Source organism: Macaca mulatta, chromosome 9 (assembly GCF_049350105.2).
Source record: "Macaca mulatta isolate MMU2019108-1 chromosome 9, T2T-MMU8v2.0, whole genome shotgun sequence".
NCBI classification, from domain to species: domain Eukaryota; kingdom Metazoa; phylum Chordata; class Mammalia; order Primates; family Cercopithecidae; genus Macaca; species Macaca mulatta.
The window spans coordinates 131,896,437-131,916,984 of record NC_133414.1 but is presented as its reverse complement, the minus strand read 5'-3'; the positions used below and the strand labels follow the sequence as shown (position 1 = coordinate 131,916,984).

The 20,548-nt window shown below is 39.1% G+C and overlaps 1 protein-coding gene across 7 annotated transcripts in view; it reads right to left on the bottom strand.

Moving 5' to 3' along the window:
* Positions 1–20,548, bottom strand: part of INPP5F (inositol polyphosphate-5-phosphatase F) — a 102,332-nt gene that overhangs the window by 13,326 nt on the left and 68,458 nt on the right. For 6 of the 7 annotated variants that reach the window (XM_077947636.1, XM_028826924.2, XM_001099262.5 and 3 more), the window contains 9 exons: positions 18,776–18,974; positions 18,059–18,238; positions 17,097–17,164; positions 10,865–10,989; positions 10,653–10,730; positions 9,638–9,758; positions 8,063–8,191; positions 5,899–6,016; positions 4,148–4,346 (listed from right to left, as the gene is read on the bottom strand). In XM_077947636.1, coding sequence (XP_077803762.1) covers positions 4,148–4,346; positions 5,899–6,016; positions 8,063–8,191; positions 9,638–9,758; positions 10,653–10,730; positions 10,865–10,989; positions 17,097–17,164; positions 18,059–18,238; positions 18,776–18,974 — 1,217 coding nt within the window. Of the gene's footprint in view, positions 1–4,147; positions 4,347–5,898; positions 6,017–8,062; positions 8,192–9,637; positions 9,759–10,147; positions 10,312–10,652; positions 10,731–10,864; positions 10,990–17,096; positions 17,165–18,058; positions 18,239–18,775; positions 18,975–20,548 lie in introns of those variants that run through there. The other variant, XM_077947641.1, reaches the window with a different exon arrangement.

The window sequence follows — 20,548 nt, the reverse complement described above, 5'->3', positions numbered from 1 at the left end:
CAGGGAGATTAAGTGCCTTCCACTAAAAAAAATACCAAGACCCCTGGTAGGCAGCCCTCATCCTGCTACACAAGCCAAGGAAAACGACCTGAGAAGCCACTGGCTCCAAAACATTGGCTTCGCTGGCTCCTACGTCCACCTCTTCCTGTCCCCAACCTTCAAAGGAACAAGTTTCTAGCAAAACATTACCCACGGGGACCACCAACAGCAAGGAAAATCTAGCAAGCAGCCAACACCTCAACCATTATGAGATGCAACCAGTCTGGCATGGTGAGCTTTAGAGGAGATCTTTCCGGAACAGAGTGGAGAGTCTCAAAATTTAGCAACCATGCCTATCTCCAAAGAGCAGACCACACACAAATTCCACAAGTCTGTGATCCTTGTGTCCCATGTTCTACCTCCTCCTCTTGACAACACATCATTCCCTCAGACACTCCTGCTGTCCTGGTTAGTGACGGAGCTCCCCTGCCCATCTCTGCCTTAAACCCAAGTCAGCTTCTCTGGACTGAGAGCCAACAGACAGAACCACTCTGCATCAGACACTGGTTTACACATTAGAGAAGACAACATTTTCACAACCAGCAACACATCCGGAAAGACAGCACCTCAGCTAACAATTCCTGCACTGATGGGAAAATCTTCAGAATCTTTCAGTGTCTCAAAGGATGAAGATCAAAGGGAATCACTGGGCCAATGACTCTGACGAGTCTATTTTGGACACCGATGACCACAAGGAAGAAGAGAAGGATGGCAGTGGAGGTTCTGGCACTTAACATAGGTTAAGAATACTCTCACAATCATTCTTGGCAACTGATCATCTAAGAATCAGAGGAGAAAACACTGTGTAGCAACATCTGAGCAAGAGAGTCAGGGAATCCGACAACAAACTGGAAAGTAATTGGGAGACTCAGAGGCCCCCAATGGAAGCTATCCTAAAATAAAAGAATAAAGAAGTAGAGGGCTGGGTGCGGTGGCTCACGCCTGTAATCCCAGCAGTTTGGGAGGCCGAGGCAGGCAGAACACGAGGTCAGGAGATCGAGACCATCCTGGCTAACACGGTGAAACCCCATCTCTACTAAAAATACAAAAAATTAGCCGGGCGTGGTGGCGGGGGCCTGTAGTCCCTGCTACTTGGGAGGCTGAGGCAGAAAAATGGCATTAACCCAGGAGGCGGAATTTGCAGTGAGCCGAGATTGTGCCACTGCACTTTAACCTGGGCGATAGAGCAAGACTGTCAAAAAAAAAGTAGAAGAAACAAAAATACAACTAAAAGGCAAACTCAGCAGAAAGCTCAGCCTGAGACCCGCAGTGGGGCAGCTGTAAGCCCTGGACCAGGTTAGCATCTACAGACAAAGCAGTGATAAGGACTGAACAAAGTAACTTAAAGGTTTCATTGTCCATCATGCCATGTGAGACTATTTGGGTCATCTTTAGGGGGAGCCCTATGTGCTGAAAACCTGATAACACACTGAATGCATGTGTTTCGGCCTCACTTGTCATGAAGGAAGAGTGGGCAGCTGCTTTTGGGGGAAGAACTCAGCTGTACAGCCCAAATGCAGCAATGAGCAACAGGAAGAATGCACTGGCCTTCACTAACACACATGACTGATGCTAAGTTACGTGTGACTGATGGTAAGCTATTCTTCATTGGGAGCTTTATTTTTTTTTATTTATTTATTTTTCGGGTTTTTTTTTTTTTTTTTTTTTTTTGAGACAGAGTCTCACTCTGTCGCCCAGGCTGGAGTACAATGGCGTGATCTTGGCTCACCACAACCTCTGCTTGCCGGGTTCAAGCAATTCACCTGCCTCAGCCTCCCAAGCAGCTGAGACTACAGGCACGCGCCACAATGCCCAGCTAATTTTTTTATTTTTAGTAGAGACAGGGTTTCACCATGCTGGCCTGGTCTCGAACTCCTGACCTCATGATCTGCCCACCTCAGCCTTCCAAAGTGCTGGGATTACAGGCACGAGCCACCGCACTCGGCCCTAGGAACTTTAATTAAAGAAGAACAGAAGATACTCACTGTTCTCTGTTACCGGAAAGCCAAATTCTATAGTGCTGGATTAAAGAAAAATAGGAAATGCATTTACTGGGCACTGGAAAGAGGTGGGAGTCAAAAATCAGGGGAAAAACAGAGAAGCATTTCATCACGTTAGTGAATAAAAGAAAACTGAAGCACAATGGTATTTCTGAGGCAGATATTTGGTGGCTGAGAACTTAAAAGATTTGAGACTCTAATCACCCAACAGTGACTTTTTTTTTAAGAGACAGGGTCTCACTATATTGTCCAGGCTGGTCTTGAACTGCTGGCCTCAAGTGACCCTCCGACCTCAGCCTCCCAAAGCACTGGGATTACAGGTATAAGCTACAGTGCCCAGCCAGTGATTTAAAGACCTAATCCTAGAGGACTATTCTTGTTTCACCACACTTTTTTTTTTTTTTTTTTTTTTTTGAGACAGGTTCTCACTCTGTCACCCAGGCTGAAGTTCAGTGCTGCAGTCATGGCTCACTGCAGCCCCAAACGCCTGAGCTCAAGAGTTCCTCCCTCCTCAGCCTCCTGAGTAGCTGGGACTATAGGCATGCACCACAACACCAGGCTAATTTTAAAATTTTTTTGTAGAGATGAGCTCTCAAACTCCTGGACTCAAATGATCCTCTTGCCTCGGCCTCCCAAAGTGCTGGGGTTATAGGTGCAAGCCACCATACCATTATTCATTATTTTGATTAATACAATTGTCAGAAATAAGTATGTTTTTATGAATCTTTGCAAGAGGCTTCTAATGACTCTTAAAGCATCCTTACCCAAACTTTGTTGCAAACTTTAAATAGCAAAGCTATATACACTTTACATTTTTTAATACTCTTCACCCCACGGCACCAATTTTCCATAAAAATTACAGAATTGGAAATCAAATCATCAAGTGCAATGTACCCTACAAAATGGTAGCCAGCACTAGAAAGAAACCTTTTGGTTTTCCCCAATTTTGATTATCCCAAAGTAGACACAAAAATACTTGATTGAAGAAAGATGATATTGACAATCATGATGATATTGATACACTCTTAAAAATCTAAGTGCAGTTAAAACTCAAGAAAAATGCAGGTGTGCTGCCAGCAGTTATTTTTGAATGGGAATTAAAAGTACTCTTTTTTTTTTTTTTTGGTGCTACATTAACTTGGATTGCTGCCACTAAAAAAAAAACAAGTGAAGGAGGTGAATCAAAATAGCTTTACCAAATGACTTAAACAAACACAAAAACCTTCTGCTAGGTTGTGTGTGAGGAAAACTTCAGCTCTTATTTTTAAAGTCCACAAATTACATCCATACATAACAGTATTTACTATCAAAGTGAAAAAAATCCATGGGTTTAATGTCATGGGATGTTTCCCTATGAATCCACAAGTCAATGTTGTTTTTTATTCCTTTTAATACATAAATACTATCTTTCATTTAATTGTATTTTCAAGCACATTTTATGCCCCTCTTACTAAAAACACGCAAAATGTATGAGATAAAATCGAACTAGAGTGCTTTATTCTTAAAGCTTGGGTTACAATTTCCTAAAATGTTTCTGATTTATAACACTAAAGATTATCATTTTAGATTTCAGCCTAAAGGCAAGCATTCAATCTAGTGGATAAATTTAGATCCCGCTATTCATTGATATTTTTAAGAACCACTTGAAACTGGATGGTTTTTGTTATTTAAAAAAAAAAAAAAAAGAATATTAGTTGGCCTATTTATTTTATGCAAGGCCAGGACCACTTTATAACCAATAAAAATACCCAGCCTCACTGCACCTCTTGTTGCACTCACTTATGTGCATTAATACAATAAACCTAGATTCTAGGGCAGGAAGGGGGAAACCCACAGCCCGCTGCAGGCTGTAGTTCGGCAGTTTAAATTTTTTTTAATCAAATACTGCACCAAAATATTTTTCTTCATTACCAAGTTTTTAGAGCCTCCTTAATTTTGCATCCAAGGCAAGTGCCTCAGTCAGCTTGCCTTACTACCAGCCCATAGAGGAAACAGCCAAGCGCCATGCATCCATGCTCACAGCTTTAGGGACAATTGCCAGTGTTAATCATGACAACTTCCCAACATCTGTTAAGCAAGCTGGTCACCTGGACACCACTCCAACTTACCTGGGGTCACAGTCAATGAGGGCCCAGCCCCCATGGAACTTCTCATCATCAGGCAGTAGTAACTTCATGTAACTTTGTAAGAGCTGGCTAATTAGTTCCTGGTGGCTTCTCTGATTTTCCTTATGCAAAGCTTCATGTTCTTTCTCCTTGGTAAATATGGAATAAAGATCTTCTGTCACTGGAATGCCTTGCATCAAATCTAGGGTGGAATTGTTAATATCTATCATCATTTTAGTTTACTAATATCTTTTTAAAAAACAAAAGAGTATAAGACATAAAACTGTAAAGCTCTTGGAAGAAAACACGAGCATAAATCTTTGTGACGGATTAGGCATGATTTTTAAGATATGATACTAAAATCATAAGCAACAAAAGAAAAAAACAGACAAATTGGACATCATAAAAATTAAAAACTGTGTTTCAAAGGGCACCATCACAAAAGTGAAAAGATGACCCCTAGAACAGGAGAAAATATTTACAATTCATCTATCTGGTAAGGGACTTGTATCTAGAATAAAGAACCCCTACAAATCAATAATAAAAAGATAAGCCAGTTGTAAAATGAGCAAAGATCTGAACAGACAAGCTAACTTCCTCTTGGCAGGGCATGCGGCGCAGCCTTAATAAATCATTATAATCCCATTCCCTATCCTCCCTATCTCACTGTCTCATGGGACAATGACACTCAAGGAGGCTTCGGTGAAAAAAGATCTGCCAACCACTGGCCCTACACAGGAAAGAGACAAGCACAGATTGCTACTGGCTACTATCTCTCAACCTTGAAGATCTCTCAGCCAGCTTCAGGATCTGGATGCAGCTGATGCTATGGATGGCTGAACTGAGAGGAGACAGAACTGGGGTCCTCAATGATATAACTGAGTAGCTAGGTCAACCAATGGAAGCAAATACCTTCTTTTTTCCTTGAATATCAACTGCTAAAATCCAATTCTGTAGTCACAGCGTGCACCCTCCATGTCTGGCAAATGAATCAAACTTCTTTACATCACACTTCTCAAATTCCTAAGTGGCCTGTGTCTAGGCCCTACTAGACTGATGTGTGCACTAAATAATCAGGTGAAGAAATAAGATTTCAAAAAGACCCTCAGGGACCACAGGTCAGCTATATTACATTTGGTTCTAATCCAGAACACTCTGCATTTACTTTAATCCTATACAGTAACATCTTCATGAAAATTAAATTTAAAAAATGTCAATGCATAAATTCTACTGGGCAATCTATCCTTCCATTTCCTCTTCCAAAAAAATGAGTTGGTTAGGGTAATCTCTAAATCTGGTACCCTAATATTCTGTTAAACCATGCTTATGGAAAAGGCTGGTATATTTGTCCACAGCAAGAACATACAACAAATAGCATACAGGAAAAATAATCTGGTTACATTGCTCAGTCTTGAGTAATGAGAAAACAAACGGAATAAGAAGTTTTAAATTGTTGAGATTTTAGGGTACCTTATTCCACACTCCAGGAGCTTCAAACCCTGCTTTGTATTACCTGGGTAACAAACTGACGAATATGCATGGAAAATAGATGGTTTCTTTTGTTGCTCCAGCCAAAAATATTTGTCAAATTCTAATCTTGTAAAAATTTGAATTTGATGTATTGGGTAAGATGCTCAATACAGAAACACAAGTATATTACAAAACATGAATTATGTTAATGAAGCTGGTTTCTGTAAAGTATTAGTCACAGAAGACATAAATTTTGAGGAAAGAAAAGCTTTTCTGCTTCTTACCTATAACAGCTTGCCTATAAGCATCCTTAAATCGGTTGAGGTAATATCTGTTTGCTGAGTTCACTCCATCTTTCATAACTCCTGCTAACTTCCTTTCTCCTGTCCTTGTAAAGTCACCCTGTCAAACAAAAACTCATTTTGACACCTTATTTAAACACAAGAATGCCCCCAAAATAAATTGTGAGCTTTCAGTTCAAGTATGGAATTCTACAGGCTTTTGTAATTTCCAAGGTCTGACTTTTATAATTTTCAAATAGTATAGTTAAATTAAAATATCTACTAGTATTCTACCCTGATCTAAGCTCGTCAAATAATTACACATGCTATTTGTGGCATCAAGTCTTCACAGTTAGATGGTGCTTTAAGGTAAAGCCATTCTTAGCAATTTGTAGAACTTCTAGAATTTACAGGTCAAAACCAATTATATGACAAACACCAAAACAACAAAAACTATTTACATCTCAAGCTGGTGCAATATTCAAAAACCAAGTTTCTGATGTGGGAAAATGTGGATAGCTCCCTAGAGTTTATCACAATGGGCTTTCAGCCTGGGCGTGTAGGTGAGGAGCTCTACGCAGGGAGGAAAAGCAGGGGTTTCCATACCTTGCTGCACATCACCAGCACCTGCAGAACCCAGTGACAACTTAAACTGTTTTGTTTCCCTTGCACTTTTCACAACAAAGATGTCAGAGCAAGTCCCTAGACAAGTGGTGACTTAAACTTAAGGCAAGGCAGGTGTAGTTTCTTTTTCCCTATCCCAACCCCTCCATTTCTCTCCAAGGCAATCTCAGAAATCTCAGTCCTAAAACTGACAATTTAGGAAGAACATGCTGCCAATTAGGCCAGTCACAGGGAATATTAGTAGAGCAACAAGTCTCCATTACAGAAAAAAGGTATGAATACTCATCTCGAAGAAGTTTAAAATCAAGGGGAAAAAAAGAGAAGTATTTCGCTTTAAGCACTAACTTATACCAGGCCTTTTTTTTTTTTTTTTCTTTCTTTTTTTTGAGACAGAGTCTTGCTCTGTCACCCAGGCTGGAGTGCAATGGTGCAATCTCGGCTCACTGCAACCTCCGCCTCCCGGGTTCAAGTGATTCTCACTCCTCAGCCATCTGAGTTGCTGACATTACAGGCTCACGCCACCATGCCCAGCTAATTTTTATATTTTTGTAGAGATGGGGTTTCACCTTGTTGGCCAGGCTGGTCTTGAACTCCTGACCTCAGGTGATCCACCTGCCTCGGCCTCCTAAAGTGCTGGGATTACAGGGGTGAGCCACTGTACCTGGCCTGTACCAAGACTTCTAAAGTTTACCTTCTGTAATTAATAAAAAGCTTTTGATATTTATCACTCAACGCAAAAAAAGGACTGATGCCTGTTAAGTCCTTGATGGTACAATCTGTATAAGAAGTACCTTGAGATGAACTCGAACCTTGAAGAATGATTAACATAAACCTAATTTAAACAAATTCTAACACTTCCGACTGCCACAGAGGACAACGCCCTCAGATGGAGGAATTTATTTACTAGAGAATGTATTTTATATTTAACTTAATATTCTGTGAGGACTAGCTCTATAGGATCTTCAAAAGACTTTTAACAATAACTAAAACATTTCTTCTGCATTTACGTGTGTCAGAGAATATTCTAAGCCCTTACACGCACTGACTCATATGATCCCATAGCAGTCTTTTGAAATATGTCTGGTATAATTCCTGTGTGACAAATCAGAGTGGTTAAGTGACTTGCCCAAGGTCACAGCTAGTTAAGAGGCAGGGTTGGGATTCAAACTCAAAGACGAAGTATGACACTGGTGGCCAAAACCTGCCAGCAGACATGCTCTGTTCTGTCAGTTTTGAAAACCAACCATTTCATATAAAATTCTGGATTTCCAGAATCCCTTGAAAAACTGGAGGGTCTGGCAACACAGGCCCCTCCAGAGAGAGCACACACTCCTCCTCAGGTCCACACAGCCCCCTCTCCCTCTGATGTAATGCGTGGCCTGCTTGAGTCACATTATCTGGCCCTGCCTTAGCCAAACATTTCAGAAAAGAGTCAACTATACACACCCCCAACCTGGAGCCCACATACCTTTCTGTGGTTTTAAACCACAGTCTAACCTGTGTCCTACATAATGACCCACAGATGCTTGCTGCAAGTATTTACCTTCAGAGCAGCCGTCCCAGCATACTGTCTGCTAATGGAGTCACCATTATTGGCCCACATTATCTGGTAGATGCGATTACATTTCACAGGTAATGGCTGTTCCGGGGGCATCACACCTAATTTTTTCAGCTAAAATGAACACATTGGTGGATTAACTGTATATGGGCCAGGAAACCATAGCAAAAAAATGTGTACTGCAGAAAAAGGAAACATATTCACATACAATTCAGGACCCTTAGATACAACAAACAGTCTTTTCGGACTCGTTGTTAATGAAGCGGGGCTTGAAGGGTGGCTTTATACATTGCTACAAGGTGAATACATATAATGAAATATTTATACTGTTTTGGTACAATTTTTAATGTGCAGAATCATACTATTATATTTTGTCTTTGTTTTAAATTTGCCTATGAAGTGAAACTGAATATCAAAAAAGCACACAGAAACAATACTAATAGTGGCAGAATAGTTAAGTGCCTGCTAAGTGTTAACTCTGTGCCAAGGATAGGGTTGTAAGAGTTTTTTTACACTGTTTTTTCACATTCACTAGTCCTAACAACACTATGTAATCACTACTGTTATCACCTACATTTTACAAATGATGAGACTGAGGTTTGGAGAGGTTAAGTTCTTTGTACGGAGTCAAAACCTTGTATGTGGCAGAGTCAGGGCTTGAACTCAAACCTGGCTTAAACACTACGTAAGATAAACAGATTCATGTCCTCAAAGTACAGTCACAAGGTTATTTTATGTATTTTATTTTATTAATTTTTATTTTAAAGATAGAGTCTTACTCTCTCCCCCAAGCTGGAGTGCAGTGGCACGATCTGGGCTCACTACAACCTCCGCCTCCTGGATTCAAGTGATTTTCATGCCTCAGCCTCCCGAGTAGCTGGGACTACAGATGCCTGCCACCATGCCCGGCTAGGAGGGAGGGGGTTTTAGTAGACGGGGGGTTTTGCCATTTTGGCCAGGCTAGTCTCAAACTCCTGAGCTCAGGTGATCCACCTGCCTCAGCCTCCCAAAGTGCTCGGATTATAGGCATGGGCCACTGCGCCCAGCCTACACACCACATTTCTGCTTGGCCTGCTGGATCTGCCAATAAGAGGCACTCAAGGAAGCCCATGACGCAGGAGAAGGAAAAAGACACAGGTTCCTTCACCTGTGTTCCTCCCGTCAGCAGCTCCCTCCCCAATAGCCTGGGCAACAGAGCAAGACTCCATCTCAAAAAGAAAAAAGAAAAAGAAATGCAATATCAAGACTCCCAGCCCCAAACACAGAAGGGTGGGCTTGGAGGTGAGAGAGAAAAGGTAAATGACAACACAGTGCCACCCAACGGACTTTAAAATGTTGGTCGTCACATTTTTGAAACGAGTGATTAAGAAAATCTCAAATAATATTTAACTTATTTCCAGTGCAGGTTGTGCTTTCCAGGTTTTAATGCAACAAGGGTATTTGTATGCTGTAAGCATTCTATAGAATATTTGACATTTGAAAAATATTTAGCTATTTACTTACTCATGGAAAAAAAGCATTTCAAAATAAGTATTTGCAATCCAACAGACTCCAAATTACCTGCTGTTCCATGACCACTCTCGCGATGGCAGCTTGGACCACGTTGGTGCGATCCAGGCAGTCCATACAATTAACACGAAAAATCCCTTCCTGCTTACATATTACCCCAGCTTCATCAACCCTTTTTAAAAATAATACAGAATTATTTTACAATATAAAATAATAGGGTTTTCAAAAGACACAAGTCTTTAAAGTATAACAATAAAACAGCAGCATTGGCTATAATTTGCTTGGTATATCTTTATATGCTATGCATTATTGAGTCATTTATAGACATCATTGTTAATTTACACAATAACATCGCAAGGAAGATATCATCCTCATCTTAAGGGAAAAAAAAATTGGGGTGCAAAGTGACTTGCCCCAAGTCCTACAACTACTAGGCAGAGCTGACATCATCCCAAGTTATGTTTTCCTACATGTAAAAAACCAGAAGGCACTTTAAAACACCGTTGTTCCTTTAAAGTAGAAATGAATCTAAACTCTCCAAAACAGATGAAGTTATTTTACCACCCAGTGAGGAGTCATGCAGCATGGCTTGCTCATCTCATTTCTCTGGCCATCCGTGTAGTCTTAACATCTAATCGAATGTTCTGTTCTGTACTTTAAGCCAATTTAAACTTCCTGTATTCAGAACCATTTTCCGTCTCCGATAATTTTGAAATGCCTGAAAACTGAGACCAAGTACCTCTAAGCCTTCCTTCCTGTGTTAGGAACAGTAAGAGGAGAAAGAGAAAATGTGGACCATGGGGCATGAGAAGGAATAAATTCACCTCCTTAAAGAACAGTCAGAGTGTTTCACTTCATTTGGCCTGACCATTTCACACCTTCTCCCTGTTCAAAGCTAACACCGCCTGCCTAAGGGTCAACAACATTCTCTTGAATAGGAACTGGGAAGCAAAACGAACAACAAAAAAATGCCGTCTCTGCATACTGTTATCAGTTTGATGCCCAGTGGCACTATGATTTCACAGATCCCAGAGTTTGTAAAAAGGAATTCTTGTAAAATACCTACCAACACCACTTCATATCAAGAATAATGTCATAAATGGCATCTGTTAGGGTCTGAACATTCTCAAACTTCATTCCTCGGCTAAAATCCATGCCAAAAGAAAGAAAAACTATTTAATTTAATCATAGATTTTTTTTAAAACTTAAGATATGCTATTTAATGCAGTTTGTAAAACACTGCAACTGATCAACACTATTCTCAGAAAGCCATCTTACCAGTGCTCATGGAAGTCAAAGGAAACGTAAGTGAGGTGTGAGTTATTGAAAAGCAACACTTGCTTCAGGTAAGCATCGCCAATAATCTTCTCTCTTCCTGCCTGGTCTACCAAGTTAATAATAACCTATAAGAGCAAAGAAACAGAAAAAATTAAGTTTAATTAGATGTTAGAATCATAATGTGGTTTTTAACAATTTGGAATTATGTGTTAGAAATACTTTATAGCCATGCTTAGAAATTAATTCACTCAAATATCAATTTTTTTCCTATAAAATTTCATTTGTTACCTACATTTAAGTTTATGAGAATTGACATCAATGACAGTAATAGCTTTTCTATACATTTGCAATAACCAATTAGAATGAAATAATGAAAACAAGGTCCTTTGTAATAGCAAATATTTTAGATATCTAGATTTAAAAAGAAATATAGAAAGCCTATGGCCGGGCGCGGTGGCTCAAGCCTGTAATCCCAGCACTTTGGGAGGCCGAGGCGGGCGGATCACGAGGTCAGGAGATCGAGACCATCCTGGGTAACACAGTGAAACCCCGTCTCTACTAAAAATACAAAAAACTTAGCCGGGCGAGGTGGCAGGCGCCTGTAGTCCCAGCTACTCGGGAGGCTGAGGCAGGAGAATGGCGTGAACCCGGGAGGCGGAGCTTGCAGTGAGCTGAGATCCGGCCACTGCACTCCAGCCTGGGTGACAGAGCGAGACTCCGTCTCAAAAAAAAAAAAAAAAAAAAAAAAAGAAAGCCTAAATACTGAACATGATAAAATGCTGCTGAAGTACATAAAGCATATGATAGAAAACCTGAACAAACAGAAACATATACCATGTTGCTAGGCAGCAAGGTTCAATACTGTAAAGATTTCAAGTCTCCACCAATTAATCTATACACTGAACCATCCTAGTCAAAATTCCTCAGGATCTGTTAATGAACTTGACAACTCAAAAGTTCATCTGGAAGAGTAAATACGTGGAAAAAATTTGGAAACTAATAATAAAAAAGGGACTTGCCCCATTGGAGAGCAAAACATACTCTAAATCTGTAGCAATTAAAACTGTCATACTAATGTAGAAATAGATAAGTGACTCAACAGAACAGGAGTGGTGGCCCAAAGGCAGACCTAGGTAAACACTGAAGAATCTAAGATATGCTCATGATACCACTGTGGGGCAAATATGGACTAGTCTGTAAATGCTACTGGGATGTCTATGTGTGGGGTAAGGAGAAACTTACATTAGCTCCCTACCTCATTAATTATACACAAATAAATTCTAGATGCATTAATAATCTAAATAGTATTTCTAGTTATAACAGAGCTAGAAGATAACTTGGAATAATGTTTCCATAAACGTAGGTTGGGGCATGACTTTCTAAGCATAACATTAAACAATTTTAAGCCTGTGTACCAAATGACAGTATAAGCAAAGGTAAGAAAGCAAAGTGCTACCTAGGAGAATACACCTGCAACATAAAAACCAATAATGCATAAAGAGTCCTAAATACAATAAGGAAAAAAATGGGTAAAGGATACAGAGGAAATCCACATGAGAAAATATACAAATAGCTAATAAACATGAAACTACAATTTCTGAACCTATACTCAATGAAGAGATGACAACTTTAATACTCAAAGAAGTGCAATTTAAAACAGAAAATGAATTTTCACCTATACCTAGGCAAATGTGAATACTAAACACAGACTGCACTGGTCAATATGTGAGGAAATGGGCACTAGCTCCTACTGCTGCTTTAAAACAAAAAACAAAACAAAACAAAAAACTGGTATGCTCTTTTCAGAAGCAAAAGAGTGGTGAGCATCAAGTTTAAATATACATACTGTCTGATCCAGCAATTTCAACATAAATTCATTCTATAAAACATACAAGTTCCCAAAATATATAAAATGCTTTCTGTTCCTAGTTCATGGAGTTTTTTAAAAAAGAGACATTTTCTGGAGAATTTTTATAATATTAACAGCAAAATAACTAGTATATCCTAAAGGTCCACCAATAGAGAAATGGCTAAACAGCAGCCATGAGATCTTAAATGAAAACAGCGGTACAATCGTATATATGGCATAGTTTTGTTTTGACTCGAGTTTTTAATTGTGTATATGCGTGTGTCAAGGTGGTTTTTTTGCTGCATATGACAAATTTGAGTCAACTGACTCATACCTCAGAACAAGTCTGGAAGTAGGACGGTTCCAACATGGCTTAACAGTGATTCCCAATACCATTAAGGACACAGGTTCTTTCCATCCCTTTACTCTGCCATTCTTCCCATCTTTTTTATTCTGCCAGCATACTGGCTGATCCTGAGGCTGGTTCCTTCACAGTCTTGAGAGAGCTGTAGCAGTTCCACATGAAACCCAGACACAGCAACCACATGGGGACTATTGGTTCCTGTATCTCTTATTAGAGCAGGAAACCTGTTCCCAGAAGCCTCCCAGGGGACTTACAGGTGCACGCTTGAACCAATCACTGGTGAGAGCAATGGGACCACCATGACTGAGTCAGACCCACCGTGGGCCCATCGCCCTGGAAAGCAATTACTCAGGAAAAGGTGGAAAAATGAACACTGTTGGGGTACTGTTAGAAATCAGGAAGTGTCTGTTCAATACACACACCTAGAAAATTGATGTGAAAGTCAACAGGGAGCAGGGATGTGTGGGGGAAACGGTTATTTCCTCTGCTTACACACCTTAATATTGTGTTGTTTTATAATTGCATGTTACATTTAAAATGTGGTTTATTCGTTATTGTATTTTTATTTTTTAATTTTACTTATTTACTTATTTATTTTGGAGACAGAGCCTCACTCCATCACCCAGGCTGGAGTGCAGTGGCACAATCATGGCTCACTGCAGCCTTCACCTCCTGGGCTCAAGTGATCCTCCCACTTTGGCTTTCTGTGTAGCTGGGACTACAGCCATGCGCCACTAGGCCTGGCTAATTTTTAATTTTTTGTAGAGACAGCCTCTATTCTTTATAGCTACTTATAATTACACATATTACTAATTCATGAATTTATTCACATTGAAAGAAATTCAAATGTAAAATAAGGTCAAATCCTTCCTGACCACAACCCAATCCCATGGCCCTCCCTGGAGGTACCTCTGTTATCAGTTGGGTGTGTCCCCATTCAGCCCACATAAATGCATTTCTGTACAAATATGCGTGTCATATGTGTGTGGATAGAATAGATGGAAGAGAACCGCCTGTATGTAAATGACCTAATTTTGTTTTGTGGGATTTTTTAAATGGCTAACGTACCATATGCTGTTAAAGTTTTCTCTTCTTACTCCACAAGGTGATTTTAAGATCTTCCCATGTTAGTACACGTGGATTTACCTCATTCTTTTCCACCATTTATATTCAATACTTTAGATGTGCCATGCTTGATTTTCCCACCCACTGTCCTCCTGATGAACAATTAGGTTGTTTCTACACTGCAATGAGTGTCCGTGTTCATGCCTCCTTGACTGAATATGTTTCTCTCAGACAGATTTAACAATTTTTTCTATTACAGTTCTAGTTGCTCCACGCCCTTGTCAAAATTTGGTATTCCCTCCACCTTCTTTTTTTTTGGAGACAAGAGTCTTGCTCTGTCACCCAGGCTGGAGCACAGTAGTATGACCTTGGCTCACTGCAACCTCTGCCTCCTGGGCTCAAGTGATTCTCCCACTTCAGCCTCCTGAGTAGCTGGGACTACAGGTGCATCCCACTGTGCCCAGCTAATTTTTGTATTTTTGGTAGAGAAAGGATTTCTCCATGTTACCTAGGCTTCCTGACTTTATGTTAGCCATTCTGTTGTGTTGAGTAGTGGCTTTAATTTGCATTTTCCTGACAGTTAATGAAGCGGAGCCCTTTTGCATACATCTGTTGACTTTCTGGATATCCTCTTTTGTCCAGCTCTCTTTTGGGTTGTACATCCTTTTGAATAAATGTATAGGTTTGTTTTTTTTTTTTTTGAGACGGAGTCTCACTCTGTCGCCCAAGCTGGAGTGCGATGGCGCAATCTCGGCTCACTGCAACCTCTGCCTTCTAGGTTCAAGCAATTCTCCTGCCTCAGTCTCCCGAGTAGCTGAGATTACAGGCACCAGCCACCATGTCTGGTTAATTTTTTGTATTTTATTGTATTGTATTTTATTTTATTTTAAGTAGAGATAGGGTTTCACTATGCTGGCCAGGGTGGTCTCAAACTCCTAACCTCATGATCCATCCACCTCGGCCTCCCAAAGTGCTGGGATTACAGGCATGAGCCACCGCACCTGGCCAGCATTTTTAAATATACTCTACATGTAAGACCTTTGTCATACATACACTGAAAAATCTTAAATATCTTCTACCACTTTGTGAACTGCCTTTCCATTCTCTTGTGTTTTTTTTTTTTTTTTTTTTGAGCCTCAGACGGAGCCTCACTCTGTCGCCCAGGCTGAAGTGCAGTGTCTTGATCTCGGCTCACTACAAGCTCTGCCTCCCGGGTTCAAGCCATTCTCCTGCCTCAGCCTCCCGAGTAGCTGGGACTACAGGCGCCCACCACCACGCCTGGCTAATTTTTTGTTAGAGACAGGGTTTCACTGTGTTAGCCAGGATGACTTGATCTCCTGACCTCATGATCCACCTGCCTCGGCCTCCCAAAGTGCTGGGATAACAGGCAAGAGCCACCGCACCCAGCCTCTCTTATGCCTTAACAAAAGTTTTTTATTTTAATAAAGTCAAATTTATCATTTATTTTTCACTATGGTGTTTTCTAAAGCCATGTATAATTTTAATACAATTTGAATAATATTTACAATAGTATTTTAATATTTACAATTTAGTAAAGTTTTAATAAAAACAAATTTAAAGTCTATTTGTCAATTTTTTCATTAGAGTGTTTTTTTAAAAATAAAAACTATCTCCTAGATGGGCATTACCTCTTATTAAATAACTAATAAAATATGTGATACATAATAATACATTGAAAACATGGGAAGACAATAGTTAGTGCTTTTTAAAGTCCTATTTAAGATACCAGGTCAAAAAGACGTTCTATTTTTTCTTCTAAAAGCTTTATTGCTTAACCTTTCACATTTAGGTTCATAATCCATCTCAACTGATTTTTGTATAGGGTATATAAGATAGATATCAAAAATTAAAATTACTGGGTTAAGCAATGTATGTTTAATTTAATTGATAATACCTTCAAAATGGCTGTACCAACTTATGCTCCTTCAACCAATGTGTGACAGTTATTTCAAAACCTAAATACTCGCCCCTTTAACTCTTATCATCAAACCTCATAATTTTTCAATCTGAGGGTTTGCTATTTCCCTGCTAAGACTTTGTGATTGCCCAAAATTTATATATTAATTTAGGAGAACTGAAATCTATTTAATATTGAGACTTCCCTTCCAGGAACATGGTATTTTCTCTTCACTTAAGTCAGGTTTTCTGTTGTGTTCTTCAGTAGTTTTTTTTCTTTTTTTCTCCATATACATGCTATCTTTTTGTATGTTATTTTAGGTTGTTTCTTCCTATTTCATTTTTGTTGCTGAAAAAAAATGCATTTACCTGTTCATTACACATTACACGGCATTACTCATTCACACTGGTCATTGCTAATGGATAACAGCATTACTATTATATATTCGTCTTGTATCAAAATCGTTGAACTTGTATCTCACCTACCAGTTTTCAGTTGATTTTGGTTTATACACTTGCATTCCTATATGGGAGTGCATATGAAGGTGAGCAGAGAAAAAAAGATACTGAAAAATACATAACAAGTTATCTCTAGGGTGTGGAACTGTAGGTGGTACTGAGACATGCCTTTCATTCCTTGGTCTAGATGCTTCTTAGATTGTTATAATTAATTGATAGTCTAATCTCTTCACGCTATCCAAACACAGTCTAAAGTAGTGGACTCAGCTGGGCACAGTGGCACGTGCCTGTAGTCCCAGCTACTAGGAAGGCTGAGGAGAGAAGATTGCTTGAGCCCAGGAGTTTGAGTACAGCCTGGGCAATATAGTAAAACAGAATCTCTTAAAAAAAAAAAAAAGGTAGCTGACTCAATGATTATTCTTAAAGAATATTAAGAAAACTGTTAGCTTAAATGTATTTAACATCATGACAAATGCTTTAATTTTGAATAGTACAATGTTATTTTTATGAAATTTAAAGAAAAAGATAGTTATTTCTAAAGATGAAGGAACATTTTACTACTGTAGATCAAAGCCCACCTGTTTTTTGTAAATGTTCAGTTGTTCTTCGAAATGGGCACAGAAATAGGCAACAGTTTCCTTTTCACCTACAAAGAAGTAATACAAAATCTTTTTTTCCTTCCCATGTTTAAGACATATTAGTGTCTACTCCATCTTTATTCTTACTTTTAAATAATTTATTGACAGCCCAAATGAACTAAGATTGTCTAAAACCATCATTTAAAAATGAAGTGCTAAGTCAAAGATCTGATTTTTTTCCAATTACACTACACTAAAATATATCTGAAAGTGCAAACTATGACATTATGAGATTACTTATATATCCAGCCTACTTCTCAGAAACGCTTTCACGTAGTTTAAAAGAGAATAAAAACGCCTCTAAAACAATATTTTAAAAACCAAAACTGTACTGAATTCTCATGAATACCAACTAAGGAGAGAGAAATATACTTTAACAATTTTTTAAAAATCAGCCTCATTCAATAATTAGATTTAAATGACTTAGCTATTCCAATACTAAAGACAAGACACTGGAAGAAACAAAATACTCAAGATTTAAATTTTAAAAATTAAAAAAAAAAAACTTTCAGAGAAAAATATTGGAGTAAAGGCGTCTTATTGATTTTTGGTAGATTCCATCTTAAACCATCTCCTGCTTCTACAAATATTGGCTAGATTTGCACCTTTCTAAAGTTAAACATTCCATACAGTACTCTTCAAAGCAAGAGCAATTTAAAGTATCTGAAGTAAGCTGTTTTGCTCTACTGTTAGAGAAATTTTGTACTGTTAAATAAGTGACTTAGTCAACTATTTTTATTCCTGTGATTATTACACCACTTTCTATTACATTTTTCAAATACAAGTTATTGTTTTGAATGAAGTATCTGGCAAAGCAAATCCAAACCCAACAGGTATCTAATTTCTTAAAAACTATTCTCTCTGAAATCATCATTTGCAAACAATATAATTGACCTGCTTACTTTTGTCCAGCCGCGGTCTTGGATTATATCGATACCCAACCTGGCTCCAAAAGACAGGCACAGAGCCTCGTGTTTGAACAAACGACAGGGTATGATTATGAACATGAATTAACTGCTCAGTCTCCACATAATTTGCAACATTTCCATTTTTATCCACTCCTCTTCGTTTATAGCGCATTCCTGAAAGAAAATTAAAACAGAAAACAGCAACATTTTAAAAAATTTATTTAGTCTGACTAGATTATGCTTCCTATCAAATGTATGCCTTCCAGGATAGTCTTGGGGATTCAGTGTGCAACTGCCAAGAACAGTATCAACTTACCCCAAATCTTAACTGTATGCATCATTGTTTTTAACAAGTTGAAGCTCAGTTCTTCTGAACTGAAAGAAAGGTTTTCCCAAAGGCGCTAGCACACAGGAAGGATTTATCACGGTGATACAGGCTGTCAGTGGAGTGCCAGTATTCTGAAGCACATCTCAAGTGACTTTCTCTCTTCTCTCTATATATGTACCTCCTTTTCCTTTTCATTTTGCTAACTCTTATTCACCCCTCTTCAAAAATTTGTCTCCAGTTATATCACAGTATTTAGAGTCCCCAAGCACTTTGAAGCCAACTGTGTTTCCAAATCCATTATTGTCATTAGCATTTCAACACATCTGCAGCTTTTCCATTCTCGCCTGGATTTGATTTGCATGCTATTAGAGCCCTCCACTCACCTGCTCTGTGCCTACTTCGGCGTGAAATGAGAGCCACTAGAAATCGTGGGTGAATATCATCTACACAGGTGGACTCCTGAGGGGGGGTCTCCGGGCTGCTTTTCTCATCATCAGATGATTCGGTATAATTAACCACAAGTTCTTCAATCTGTACGAAACCTTGGATCATGGGGATAATCCAAAAGTTCACATCTGGGGTCTGAAAACAAAATGAACATCATATTGTTTCTATTCTGTACAGCACTGCTACTTTCTTAAACCCAAACAGCAGTCGGCACATATTTCTCAGTTTATTAGAAGCAGAAACCTTCCATTATTCAACCATATTTTCTGCTTATTGAAAAACACCACGGAAGGAAGGGACAGAGGAGGTCGTTCCTTTTCTTTACGGTGAACGCAGCCTAAGAGCCAGGCTGCCTGGGTACAAATCCAAGCCCACCATTTATTAACTCACTGAGGGGAGTCACCCTCACCATCGCTGTCCTTCTCTGTGAAATAGTAACAACTACTTCATGAAAATGTGAAGATTAAATGGATAATACACATAAAGTGTTCAGCACAGTGCCTGCCATATAGGAAGTATTTAACAAATGTTTATGATTCTCAACTCCCAATTGTATTAAGGCTTTAATAAAATACAACCAACTCTGATCCCTTTATTATGAAACACATAGGTCTACTTTATTCTCTGGCTTAGAAAAAAAAAATTTCACTTCCTCAAGCTAAAATCTAAGTCACAAATGAAACAACAAACAAACAAACAAAAAAACCCATTTCATAAATGTCTTATTTTAAAATGTCATCCAACGTAATTAGGACAGTATTGATTAAAGATTTCTTCTTCTGGTCGGTCGCAGTGGATCAACATTGTAACTCCAGCACTTTAGGAGGCTGAGGCGGGTGATTCACTTGAGGTCAGGAGTTTGAGACCAGCCTGGGCAACATGGTGAAACCCCATCTCTACTAAAAATACAAAAAATTAGCCAGGCATGGTGGCGCAAGCTATAATCCCAGCTACTTGGGAGGCTGAGGCAGGAAAATCGCTTGAACCTGGGAGGTGGAAGTTGCAGGGAGGTGGAGGTTGCAGTGAGCTGAGATCATGCCACTGCACTACAGCCTGGGTGACAGAGCGAGACTCTGTCAAAAAAACAAATAAATAAAATAAAGATTTCTTCTTCTGTCCCTTTCAGTTAGACTAAGACGACAGATTTCTCAACTTATTGTCTGCAGAGACAGTAAAGAATAAAAATGCTCCAGAAAGTTGTTCTTCGTCCTACTTTCTCTCTTATCTCCCTAAGTGCACCCAGGCTTAATCTCAGCATCCACTTCAAATCCACCTCTTCTTCCATCACCAAACACTCCAGATCCTATCTCACAGTTTTGTTTTGTTTTATGGGGCCTGCAGATACGATGTTAGGAAAGTGGTAAAAATTGAAAATGGTGAGGTAAAGGATCTGTCTGCATTCTTATCACCATTCCCATCATTTATATTTCTGTTCTAGCAATAAATGCAAAACTCTTGACAGGCATAGAGAAATTTATGCTGCCAAATGTCACCTTTGAATATGACAACTTCAAGTCATCAGTTTTAAATGGTAATGTAAAAGCATTCTGACAAAAACTCGGCAAAAACAATTAGAGCTCGATCTTGTCAGCACACAGGACAAATGCTCATTATAGATGCCCCTGCTTTTCTCCTCTACCACTGGGTTTTGGTGGTCACAGTTTGATCCGCATTGCAAACAGAGGTAAGAATAATCTCAGGCCTCATTC